The sequence below is a fragment of the Cinclus cinclus genome, chromosome 5 (genome assembly GCF_963662255.1).
Source record: "Cinclus cinclus chromosome 5, bCinCin1.1, whole genome shotgun sequence".
NCBI classification, from domain to species: Eukaryota; Metazoa; Chordata; class Aves; order Passeriformes; family Cinclidae; genus Cinclus; species Cinclus cinclus.
The window spans coordinates 63,987,089-64,000,264 of NC_085050.1; the positions used below are offsets into that span (position 1 = coordinate 63,987,089).

Here is a 13,176-nt window from a genome sequence, read left to right on the forward strand (position 1 = left end):
TGGGCATTCTCATAGTTTAAATAAACTGCTTATTGTAAAGAAACTTTGTTTCATTGACGTTCAGCTGTATATTAAACAATAAAATTCCAGTCACCAGAAATTGTTGCTGCTTGGCAGCTGCCTGTAGTAGTAGCAGAACGTGTAAATTCCAGCAAAAGTAGTCATACATTGCATTACATTACCAAGTGGAAATACATTCATTCATAAGGAATCTGACAGATTTTTCTTGCGCCTGTCATAAAATTTGTCCACTTTAAAAAGTATTTTCACTCTACTTTTTATATTTAAAAAGTAGATTCCATGGATATCTCTTAAGAAATGAGAGCTTAACCCTAATGAAGAAGCTAATGTCAAGTGCTTGTTTTGAAGTGTTCAAAAGTTAATTTATTTGACTTTTACTTGGTGCAAATTACATTGAAATGTCTCTAGGTTTTTAATTTGGGGCTTTTTGTATCTTTTTTTAAGTTAACTGCAAGTTCCTACCTCTCTATTTAGGGTCTCCATGCAAAAGGTAAGAAGTGAAGACTCCAGATTACTCCTTAGCCCTAGAAGCTGTTACAAGTGTAGTATCCTGCTAGCAACAGTTACTGTGAGCTGTCAAGGAGCATTTCCTTGTAAATGAATTGTGTCTGAGTCTGATAGAAGTCCTTTGGAATTGTTACAACATTTGGGTGTCCTGGGGGTCTGGTTTGTTTGCTTTGGGATTTTGGAGGTTGTTTTTTTGTGTTTTTTTTGTTGTTTTTTTTTTTTTTTTTTTTTTTGCTAATATGTGATAGTTACTAGTTTCTTTGATGTGATTGAGTTACTCCAGGGGTTTGTCACCCTATGGGGGATGCTCGTCTTCCCTTAGGGTTTCGAACTTTGAAGTGTTGATTGATGTCACATCAGCTTTGATCACCTAGAACCTAGAGACATTGTACATCCTTCTGCACATCAGCTTACTTGGATCTGTACATCGGAGATGTTGAGGATTTGAGGCTCTAGAGGTAGAAAGCCAGGCAAAAGGGCAAGCCTTGTTCATTGATGCAATGCAACGGTGAGATTTCACCCACACTTCCTGTGCACTATCCATTTTTACCTGAATAGGTATTCCAGGGAACATACTTCATTTTTCTATCATGCTTGCTTGAAAGAGCTTTAAAACTAACAAAAAAAAAAAAAAAAAAGATTTTCAGTTCCAGCAGGTCTTGCTATTAAAACTGTCCATCATCTTTGGAACTCTGTAAGCAGCAAGACCTCCACAACCTGCACTCCCTCTGACTGTGTTGCAGATTGGTAAAAAGAGCTCTTACTGAGCATGCCAGATCCCAGACTGAACACTTTTTATATGAAGGGAAGGCCAAGTAGTACTGAGGCCCTTTTATTTAGTTACAGCTGAACCTACTCTTCAGTTGGTATCTACATTCATGAAGGCACGATGAAGTAATAATTCTGGTTTCTGTCTAATGTAAAGCTCACTAAAAGGGTAGGGAAAAGTAACATTTCTAACTTGCCTTAATGGTCTCCTGCATGAAGAAGTGCAAGTTTTAGCTTTTTTACAACTGTGGATGCAATCTTCCAATCCTTTTCCTGTTTACTTCGGCAAGAACAGAAAAATAGACAAATGTAGGATTGATGGCTGAAAAGAGCAAGTGAGTCAGGTACTGAAGCTTTGCTAAAACTAGATTCATTAACTGAGGTTTAATCTCAATTACATCTAGTTTCTCAGATGGTTTAGCTATGTTGAAACGATTTAAGATGATTACTAACCCGACTGCTTTTTCATCTTTTGACTACAGATAGTTAGGAGAAGTTTTAGGCTTTACAAATGTTCAACCAAACTACTACAGACAAATGAAAAGTTTTTATTTGGTGTAAAGTCAGAAATACAACATCTTTAAAATGTTCATAAGTTAAATAAAGGCCGCAGTAGTGGGAAGTCAATGGCATGGAGATGAAATAACTGCTTTATATACACTGATGGATAAAATACCACTATCCAATCTACAATACAAAACCATGATTTTAAAATTACCTTATCTTGGGAATTGCTGAAGTCTAACAAGCGCATGCTGTGTTACCAGGTGATCTACAGTGCAGATGGAGACAGCAGTGACATGGCTCTAAAGCTACCATGGCTGTAATGCAATGCAATCTTTAGAAGTCAGGTGCTTGCTGTGATCGTTCTTCCTTTAATGCTCAGACTATGGACTAGCCATGTGATCTACTCTACCTGCTAGCAATTCTTGGATTGATTTAGAGCTCCAGTAATGTGAGAAAGTAGTCCATACAAGATTAAAATTAATTTTAGATGTTGACAAGGACCCCATGACACAAATGGGATCATCCATTTTTCATCATTGGGTTTCTTGACCCAGACTTGTAAACAACTGGACTTTGTTTACAGTCTTTTGATTCCAGTGAGCATTGTAACTGTTTTAAATGGGGAGAAATGGGAAACCTCACCTTTGGGAGGGGGGAACCTCACAATGTCAACTTAGACTTGAGACACAGCAGTACCCAGCTGCTAAGGAACTTGGGATTTGAGAGGGATTTATTATTCTATTATACTGACTCATTCACACCATGCTTGAGAGAGATCCTTGAACTAGTGGTTTCCTTTCAAAAGGTCAAGTAAAATGGTTTCATTACTGAGACGACAACTCCGTCCTAGCTAACATCCATAAAAACGTCTGCAGTGCTGCTGCAGGGCAAGATGAAACAGATGCAACTAAGTACTGCTAAATTCACACACTTGTTTGTATTTCAGCTTCTGCTCTCCCTTAATACTGATTATGCTGGACATGCTGCCTCTGTGGGAAGTGCTCAGACCCATAATCTAGGCTGAGCTTCCCTACAAAACCTAACATCCAAGGCAGGAAAAAACAGCACCTTGACACCAGGCATTACTCAGAGCAGCACAGTTTTGAGAGGCAACATCCACCTTTATTCCATTGCATCCTTCTGCCTTAGATGTTTTTATGCAGTGCCTCAAGAAGCGCTTCACAGGCTTAGGCTGTGAGGCAGGAAAAGAGCTGCTCTGAGGCCTGAAGCAAAGACAAGTTTGGCACTTCAGGAGGAAAGTAAAAGGTGAGAAGGAAAGACTTGTTCTCAGTTCCTCACAGCAGATTGTTCACGAGCAGGAGGAGCATTGCTGATCTCTTTCTGGAAAGTTTATCACTCAGGTTTTTACTTAACTTTTCATCACACAACAGAAGAACTTCACAAAGATCATACATTATGATGATGTGCCTGGTCATTCTTCAGGGAAATGGGAAAGTAGCAATGGCTTCAAGTGTACATATTACATCTGATACTGCATCAGTTTGGTATCTCCCTGATTAAGTTGCTTACCCTTGTTCCTACTCTTACCCTCTCCCTTCCCAAAAAATATCTGAGGGTTCTTTCTGTATGCAAGCCCTGCAAAAAATGTTATACTGTTCCTATTCCACAGAAATGCTTAACTGGTTTATAGGTTTTTGTTTTGTTTTGCAGACCTATGAACAGTACTACACAATAAATACATCCCAGGTGAAAAAAGTGATGCAATAAACTCTGAATATTTTTATCCAATAGGGTTTCAACAAGATGTTGTAACTATTACTTGGCTAGTCAAGAAATCTACCCTAAGACCTCAGAGTGCCAACAGACCTTTGTTTAACCTGACAAACTAATCTCCTTTTCAACAAGATATGGTCATTTTTAAAACAAATACAAAAATTTTGTAATTATCTATTCTACATTTGCACACTGCTTAATCTTAATACACAAACTTCTGTCTCCTGTTCATGATAATGCTCTTAATTCTGTTTACTACCAAAGTTTGTAATCTTAGAGAATCCAGTAAGCCACAAACTAAAGTATTTTAGCTTATGTAGTGTAGCCTATGCCAGTTAAAACAACAAAAACCAAAACAGCAGCAATACAATGACATAATCTGTGAGTCAACCTTCACTTCCTTTTGCTTTTTGTGTCAGTTGTTTGGAAAACACTAGATGCTGACATCAGATTTTCTATATACTGTCCAAGAACTTGGTTTTCTGATTTCAGTTTCAAGTTTTCTTCCTTTACAGCATCTACGCGTGCTGAGAGATCTGTGAAGGTGATATTATAAGAAAGATGTTAGACACTATTGCATACAATAATGAGTATCTTCTATGGGCCTACATCAGACTAGTCACAGCTTTAATCCAGAAAACATTACCATAGGGTATTATGTTATAAAACCTTATCCTACTCATGTTTTACCTAAAAGCCATTTTTCCTATATTATTTTGTAGTACAGTATTTTGACCAACTTGCTAAACTTACTGCTTGTCTGTAAGTTTATTGCTTTTTCAAACTTTTGAATTAAGCCATCACAAACTAAATCACTTGGAAACAAGAGTTCAGTGATGAGCAGCCTCAGATATGTGTCTTCTAATAAACGTGGACATATTAGCTGTTATCACCCATTCTACCTGCTGTGTATTACCAAGGTTGAGCAAACAAAAGGCTGCATAAAGAGGAATTAAAAAAAAAAACTTTCCAAGACCTAGATTTTGTACCTTCAACTGCTTTAAGTGACATACTTCTGGACATTGCGACTAAGGGCAGAACAGTCAGGTTCTTTTCTTTTGTTTATTACTGTGTACTTGTAAAAAATCTGATGTCTCAAGCTGCTAACCTTCAAGTGTGTGCTGCAGTTCCAGAACTTGATTAATAAGCCGTGTTTTCTCTTCTAATTCCACCTGATTCTCAGCCTCAACAGCTGCAATAAATCATGAGAGTTTTAGTGCAACCTCTGTTAACAGTTAGAAATTATACTAAAGAGAATAACAATGAGGAACAAGAACATTAAGAATTTATACCATCCATATCGGCGTTCATCATTGTAGTAGGGGCTCTTTCCACTTTTGAAGAGCGTTTTCTTGAGCGATACTCTGCTTAAAGAAGAAAAACAAACGGAGGCAGCAATTATTAGAACTTCCATTGTATTTGAATTTGAGATGCATTTTTCTAATTCTGATGGGTCAGTGCTTTAGACTAAGGCAGAGCAACCTTTCTCATCATGCTTTAATTCTTCTTCCTAGGCCTCATGCCGTAGGTACCTATGCCTCTGTTTACAAAAATAACTGATCTAGATTACTGCAAAGCATGAAATACCCCTGTTTCAATGATGTAATCTCCGCCTTCTCAGCTCTAATCATTCTGCGATGGGTTATTCTAGAGCTGGCTATTCCGGAATGGCCCCGCATTGTCTCCCCGCCGCTCCTGGCCAGCGCCCGGGCTTGCGAGACGGGGGTGGTGCCCTCGGGCATCCCCGCACCCGCCCGTTCTCATCCCCGCCTGGAACTGCGGAGCGGAGCAGGTCCGGGAACGGCAGCGCCCGCGGCCCGCGGGGCTGGCAGCACTGCAGAGGACCCTCCCCGCAGGACCCGGCCGGCAGCCCCGCACGTCCCACCACGCACTCCCAACCCGGCTCGGCCCCTCGCCCCCTCCTTCCCTCCCGACGGCCGCCCTACCCCGCTCCTGCCCCGTTCCTGCCCCGCTGCCGCCTCCTCCCGCGGGCTGCGCCCCGGCCCGGCCCGGCCCGCTCCGCTCCGCGCTGCCAACGCGCCTGCGCCGCGCGTGGGGGGGGCGGGGCGGACGGAGACGGGGGGCGCTGTCGTCCTCCGCCCTGTCCCCGCCTCAGGGCGGTGCGGGAGCGCTTCCTCACGGCTGTGCTCCCCTCATCGCTGTGCCCTCCTCATCGCTGTGCCCCCCTCATCGCTGTGCCCCCCTCATCGCTGTGCCCCCCTCATCGCTGTGCCCTCCTCATCGCTGTGCCCCCCTCATCGCTGTGCCCCTCACCGCTGTGCCCCTCACCGCTGTGCCCCTCATCGCTGTTTGATCTTCATCTCTCTGTCCCCCTCATCCCTCTGCCCCCTCACGGGCTCCAGCAGCCATAACCCCCCGCCCCGTCGGTCACAGCCAGCCTGACGGCAAGGGAGATCGCGCTTGTGGTTAATTTGTTCTGTGCTCATACGCTGCCAGTGTTCAAAGCAGCCGCACTCAATGGTCGGTCGCACTGCGTAGTGTTCAGAAGAGATTGAGAAAAGGTGTTTGTTCCCTGGTGTGGAACCCCTTCACATTTAGGTAGGCTGGCAAAGCCTGAGGAAGGTCCGAGAAAACAGCACGTGCGTGGGGCTGCTGCTCACTCCCAGGTGCTTGTATGTGGAGCTCTGGGAGAGAGGAGCCTCCCAGCCGGAGTGCAGCAGACTTCCCTGCCCCAGATCAGCGCCGCCCACACCTGGCCCAGCTGCTCCAGCCTGGCGCCTCAGTTTGTCACAGCAGTGCCCAGAGTAAGGGACTTGTTCAGCTCCCTGCCTCTGGGTCTCACAGCGCTCAGATCACGTCAAACAAGAACCTCAGCAACTTCACTCGTCTAATGTTGCTCTCATCTAATGGCTCAGTAGCTCCAAAACAACGCTCCTGTGTCATTGTTCTTTCCCTGGTTCCCTGGAGGGAATAACCCTTTGCAGGATGTGCTGCACAGGTCCTCACTTTGACCTCTGTGAGCCACAGCAAAGGAATGAAAAACGTTCATGACCTGAGCTAATTTTGGTGGCTTCACTGAAGTGCATCATTTGTACTACTATGTAGTTTGAACCATATGTTGTAGTGAAATATATTTGTATTGTACCTGTAAATTGCGGTACTATATCTAGCTGTGAATAAATAATTAAATTATGTGCAGACGCTCAGGAAGACAAAGGCGTTTGGGAAGTGAGCCCTCTACTGTATTTTTAAATACACTTCAGAAAGTGTATATTTCTACATCTTCTGGCTGCCTCCACAGTATTATTATTGTGTCAATGACTCTTTTTAACCTTACAATCAGATAAATTCAGATTAGACAGGATGCTATTCTGGGTCTGAAAATGCACTACAATTAGAGTCTTGCTATCCATCCATACTGGAAAATGAACCTGTTTCCAATTCCATTAGCTAGTTTACTTAAAAGCATATCACCATCTTGACAAAGGGCATTTTCAACACAGCAATCCTCGTTATTTCTTGCAAGCAGTCCTCTCAGGTGGGAGCTGGGCTTTAGGAGCTTTTTGGAAAGTCTCCTTGGTTGCCGTTTTTAAAATGCCAGGTGCTTGCACTGTTTTGATCTCGCTTGCTGCACTGGCAAACATGGCAATCAACAGGTTCTAATTCTTTCTAATGAGAAAATCTCCAGCAGTTGCATTAGCAGGGAGGAAAATTATGGCAAGATGCTCCAGGTTTATACAGATGGATGGAGACCTTGCTTACCTGGTGAAGAACATTATATCTTTTTATACTGTGAGAGGGGCAAAAATTATAGTGGGCTGATCTTGAGGAAATGCACCTCTCTGATGCAGAAATTCTACTTTCTTGCTGCATTACAGTTGGAGATTGTGAAATCTGTCCCAAAATGGGCAAACGGGGAAATCTTGATGTTAAATTACAGGATGGAATGGAATGGAATGGAATGGACAACACATCCTGTGCTGTGGTAGCCAAAACAGGAGTAATTTCAAGAGCTGCTGGTTTACTTCCCATTTCCTTTTTGGCATATGTACCGTTTGGGTTATTTCTACTTTGCCTGGTTGTGGTTTCTCACTGTAGTACTTTCTTTTGATTCTGAGCTCTGAGCATGAACACCAGGGTGAACTTCTTTTCAGAAGTCAAAGAGTCAATGAGAGGTTTTTTTGGTTTTCCTTTAGAGAAAGCTGTTGTTCTGAGCTTCTTCCACTGTTGGCATTGCACAGGGGTTAGCAGCAGACAGCAGGTGACATTTCTGATCTACAGAGTTCTCTGTCTTATGACACAACATTGAACAATCCAGGGACCAAAAGGTTTGGATTGATACTGCGGGTGCAAATTCCACAGAGAGAATGCCTAGATCATCCAGTGCAAAGAAGGCAACTCCTGAGTTCTAAATATCCAGTGCACCACTACTTTTAAACAAACATCAAAACACATACACACACACATTCAAAAACCCCAAAGCACAAATGCAAAAATGCCCAAATCAAATATATCACAAAATAAAGGTCCACAGCCCAAAATATTCTTGTATAAGTCAGCCAAGAAACCAGAAGCTTAGCATATTACATTATTTACCTACTGGCTTTCCTAAATGCCTTACCTCACCTGTCTTGCACTGCATAATATAATATCAATTATTATTTTTGTGCACTTTAAATGTAAAGTTCTAGGGACTTAGGGTATATCCCCAGCAAATATGTTCATTTTAGAACATAGAACGTGTCCCTGAGAAGACACCTATGCATATTATGACACCAAGTTGAGTGGGAGTGTTGATCTGATGGGTCCTGCACTTGGGTCACAACAGCCCCAGGCAGTGCTACAGACTGTTTTCTAAGGCATGTGGTTAAATCACAGGAGGCACTCATGATATCGTCATTATATTACATTTATAGGAAAAAGTTTCAGTTCACAACTGCAGCTATCTATACTTGTTTGTGTGCTAGGTTCTAGTTAGGTTCTCTGAAAGCAGCGGATGTCACAGGCAAAAGGAATCAATTTAATCAGTTTCACTGAAAGATCAATTTTTGCTTAAAATAAAACAGCCTCCCTAGATTATAAAGTATCATTAATAGTTTACCTGAGATCATACACAGGTACAGTTACAAACTGAGAGAGGAGGGTTTTACTATTCTGCACTCAGACTCTGAAGTCATTGCTGCTAATGACAAACACTTTCAGATGTTTTATTGCTAAAACTCTGGTTTACATCCTGTTTTTCCCATGGCACACAGTGCAAACCAGCAAGCCTCTGACTTCCCTTTTGGCGACGTTCCAGGCAGCAGAGGCGCCTGCAGAAGCTGACTGATGACAGAGGCTTCACTGTTCACCACTACAATAGAAATGTATCCTTTTTGTCACTAACAGAGGGAGGCATTGTACCTATTGCTGAGATGACTTGGCTATTTGAACTGTACTGTTTGCTCCTTTGACTAATTACTGCCACAAAGAAAAAGACAGAAAGGAACACAAGTGGCTTATGTCTTTTTCCTTGCAATGCTAACTCGTGAGACTCTTTACATCAAATCTTCACCCTTTTGTTTCTCTGCAGAAGTAACAGACTCTGAGGAGGGCTCTTTTGTGTTGTTTTTTTTTTTTGTTTTGTTTTGGTTTGGTTTGGTTTTTTGTTTTTTGTTTTGTGTAATGTTGCTTTACACCAAATTCTCTGCAATTCTTATCACTCTTTTAGAGTAACCTCAAAAAGATTTTGTAGCCTAGTGCATATTCTTGTGCAAATTTATAACTGGGGTCTTCTGTTAAATGCAAAATTTAAGTACATCTTAGATTGTATTTTTTCCAACTAAATCAATTTATACAAAATTAGCAAATACTTTGGCTTACTTTGTTCTAACTCATCTGTGTCCTTATTTATTCTGCACATCTTGGTTTTTGCCTTAGGTCCTGAGTGAGAATTGGACCTCACCAGATGAGACCTTTGAGCACACAGTTGGAATGAAGAAATGCATTCTCTTTAGAAGGTCTACAAAAAGGAAGCCTCAGAAAGTCATAATTTTTCTTTATGCCTGAAGAGCCTACCTTCATATAGCTCCATACAGCTATATAGCCAACATATAGCTGCATCCTGTCCTGTGCAAGATTGAGCATGAGTGCAAAAGTTCTCATTTCTACTGACTCCACAAAAATGCATTTTTAAATAGACTGAGGAACTGAACTCTTGGCAGCTTTGGGCTGTGAATACAAACATATATTGCATAACCTTATCCTCTTAACTGTTTGATCCTCCTTATAATCATCTATAGGTTCGCCACCAGGTTTTGTGGAAGGATATCTAGCAAAGTTCCATAAAGCTTTACTGGTAACTTAATTAGATTAAAACTGCCTTGTCTTTCTATACGTTAAGGGTTTGTATCTGCTTTTGAAAGGAAGGGTTTACATGAGAAATGTAGTCACTAATGTTGGCTTTCTGGAAGGCATATTTGAAAAAAAGAGTAAGATAATTTCTGGGTAGTCTTCAGTGAAGAAAGACGGCCTTGATCTTGATTTTTGCAGATGTTGGACAACATTTCACTGGTTTGTTTTATTTTTTATTTGATTTCCTCTGTACTTTTGTTTGGGTTGGTAATTTTTTTGAGGGAACTTTATCTAGTGCTTTAAGTCTCCAAATTGAGAGATATTTCTTTCATTAAAGGTGCAAATGTTTTCACAAGTTTTCCTTGATTTCATGTGCTGTTAATATTGCTATTAAAATACTTCACAGAAAGTTTCTATCTTGCAACCATTTTGTGTTTGTCTTAATTTACATGGAAGTGTTTTATTTTTATAACAAATAGAAAGACACTGCTGTTTTGAAAGAGCAATAGCTATTAAATATTCATGGCTTGTGCTTGGTTAAGGAGGCTCAGTAACCCCTGTTGCTTTGACACAATGGCTTTTCACTGTACCATGGAAACTTTGATATGAAGGCTGTATTCTGATTATCCTTCAGATTGTACACATACAGCATGTTGTTCTTCTTGCTTATTTAGTATCTTTCCTGTACGTTTTAAGAAATGAGGGGGAAACCTTACGCAGTGAAAAATGTGCTCAAGTTCACTAAAACCAGTGCACTTTTGTGAACCTTTTTAATATTTAATTAAGGAACAGTTGCATGTAAAACAATCATTCTCAGACAAAGTCCACTTAGGATCTACTAGTTTCCTTACTCCTTGCTCAAACTTTTTCTTGTCCATCGTAAGGAATATTTTTCTCTCTCTAATAGTGTAGACTTTAGCTTCCCTGCTCTACTGGAATTGCTGTTATTCTCCAGTCTCAGTGTGAGAGCCGTAAGGCTCACTGTCTTTGTTAGCTTCAATGCCCCAGAGTTACTGTAATTAGCCTTAACTTCCACTGGGAGTGTTAAAGACTGTTTCCTGCAAAGTATATCATAGTCTCTTCCTGTTATAGGTTAGGAATTTTCTTATACTTTGTAACTTCCAAGTGTTGCTAGAAGAAATGGACCAGGGCTATCATTTTCGCCATGAATCTTACTCTATTTACTCTCTGTGCCTTCAAGCTATAGGCTTGCCTGAAAATGTCACTTATCTTCAGGTATTCTGATTTTACTTCTGCTTTCTGACAGGTGGTCCTCTTCACTTACGAGGGGAAATGCAGTAATACTGGTAGAAGATCTTTAATAAAGAACTCTGTATTTTGAACATGAGCTTTCTCTGACCCTGGGTGTTCTGCTTAATCTAGACTCCAGCAGATTTGAAGTGCTCAGCTTCTGAGGTGCAGTACAGCCCTATTGGCCATGTCCCCTCCTTTATAGCAGTGACATCTGTCAGGGCTTAGCTTTGAGTATCAAGCCCCAAATGCCAAGATTGACTTGGAAACCCACTGGCGGTTGGTGCTTGGATAAGAGAATTTTTAACCTCATGGGTATTAACATGTTTCAAGCTGCAGGGTGCTGAGGTTAGAGCAGGAGAGGAGCCTGGTGGGTGTTTGAATTCTGAAGAAAGAGACTTGACATCTCATGAAAGACTAGGAAACCCATATGGCAAAAACATCCCTCTATGAGACAGAGCAGACTGAAACCCACTCAGTATTATGGGATCATCCCTAACTCAGCTTCTTCTGGATTGTTTGCAAAGACAAGACAATTGTGCCACTGGATGCAACCCCCTCAATCTGTTCTTGATATGTTACCAGCTGTGCAGCCGGTCACAAAACGGTGTCCTGTGGGATACCTTTTCTCTACTCTTCTACACCCTGCTACAGGAAGGAGCGAGATTCACTGTCAGGAGAAGCCTTCATTACTGTACAGCTTGGACTAAGCTCTGGCAAATTGCCTTCTTGCAAATAGCTTGGGCCAGCCCCATCTTGGTGTCAGTAGCACTCTACAATGTACAAAGTGCTTTCAAACATCCAGCTCAGCCCCATCACACTAATATGGAATTGCTAATAGGAAACTGTGTTCTAAAAATAAGATTAACTTAGTGGACTTTGTTTGTTTGTTTTTTTTTAATATAGGAGGTAAATACAGAAAGCACAATAACATTCTTTATTAAAAAATAAAAGGGGGGGGAAGGAAATGTGACTTGCATTGTTATAAAATAAGCCCTCCAGATCCCTAGTAGTGTGACATAGCACAGCTCTTTGGCAGCCATGCTCACATAATCAAGTTGATACTCTGGCCACACTTTTCTAAATAATTTATTATCAATTCATATTAACTCACTTCATTTTTCCACTATGTAGGACTCTCCTTCTTCCCCTTCCAAGTAACTTTTATTCTGTAAGTGGGGAGGAGGAGGGTGGAGGGGTAGGCAGTCTTTGCTTTTGTAATTTCTTTTAAAACAATTAAATGCTTAACAGTAGATATGTAAAATATCACCTTATTTCCGTTGCCAATTAACTTGCATCACTTCTTTTGAGTTCTCCCTAGAGTATGTCAGAGGTTTATTATTCTGTATACAGCATTATCTGTATTTTATTTGGTAGTAGTAACTACTGAGGTAATATTTCTGTAACAGTGTCTCTCTAACCAGTGAAAGGCTCTATGTGCTGAGATGATGAGTGTATATTACCATATGCTAATATATGAAAACTGTGGTAGCCTCCATACCCTCTTAGCTCATCAAAAGGCTTATTCAAACCACGCAACTAAAAAAAAGTTTGCTTGAGGGTATTTGCTAAAAATACCATGTACCTGGTAAACAGGACGAGCTTTCCTGCTCTCACAGTGCTGTTATTCAGCCTGTGGAATTTGCATTGTATCAGTAGAGTACTGCAGTCTCTTACCTGAATCATCTGCCAAGGAAATGCTGGTGAACGTGCCATCCTCCTCATCCAAAGGTAACTCCATTTTTGCTGCCTTTTCCCAAAGTTTTCGAGATGTGTGTTAAGCATGGCACTTGTCAGCCATTTTCAAGTGCACACGTGACTTCTTTGGTTAAATCTTTAATGAGTCCAGCGCAGGTGTTGCTGGCAGCTGCACATGTCTTGCTCTGCGCTCCGTCTCCCCTGAACCTTGAGCTCTTTTGCGGAAATCGTTCAGCTGGAAGGTTTCTGCCTTCTCACCGCTTTGTCAAACAAATGATGAACAAACACTGCTATTACAAGTTCTTTCTGTAACAGAGTTGTATCCGTCCTGGCTGGCTTTTTCTTAGCAATGCTCTTTGTTTTCTCTAGGGCTGCACACGGGGATTTTCTTGGAGG

At 41.3% G+C, this 13,176-nt stretch overlaps 1 protein-coding gene across 3 annotated transcripts; it reads right to left on the reverse strand.

The window, feature by feature from the left end:
• Positions 1-3,764: 3,764 nt before the first annotated feature.
• Positions 3,765-12,828, reverse strand: SCOC (short coiled-coil protein). Of its 3 annotated transcripts, none has more exons than XM_062493944.1 (4): positions 12,760-12,828; positions 4,830-4,901; positions 4,646-4,729; positions 3,765-4,073 (listed from the first exon to the last, which is right to left on the reverse strand). In XM_062493944.1, the coding sequence occupies exons 1-4, from the start codon at positions 12,821-12,823 to the stop codon at positions 3,931-3,933; spliced, it is 363 nt and encodes a 120-aa protein (XP_062349928.1). In that variant the 5' UTR covers positions 12,824-12,828; the 3' UTR covers positions 3,765-3,930. The 3 variants fall into 3 exon arrangements, with proteins under 3 accessions (XP_062349928.1, XP_062349929.1, XP_062349930.1); XM_062493945.1 differs by having other exon boundaries at positions 4,830-4,904; positions 12,760-12,823; XM_062493946.1 differs by lacking the exons at positions 4,646-4,729; positions 12,760-12,828 and having other exon boundaries at positions 4,830-4,851.
• Positions 12,829-13,176: the final 348 nt, after the last annotated feature.

Excerpts from the sequence above, each read along its gene's own strand:
- SCOC (XM_062493945.1), bottom strand. The coding sequence starts at position 12,823 with ATGGAGTTACCTTTGGATGAGGAGGATGGCACGTTCACCAGCATTTCC. Across the intron at positions 4,905-12,759 it reads TTCCTTGGCAGATGATTCAG|CAGAGTATCGCTCAAGAAAA; the intron begins GTAAGAGACTGC and ends TTCTTCTTTAAG. Across the intron at positions 4,730-4,829 it reads GATGAACGCCGATATGGATG|CTGTTGAGGCTGAGAATCAG; the intron begins GTATAAATTCTT and ends GATTTATTGCAG.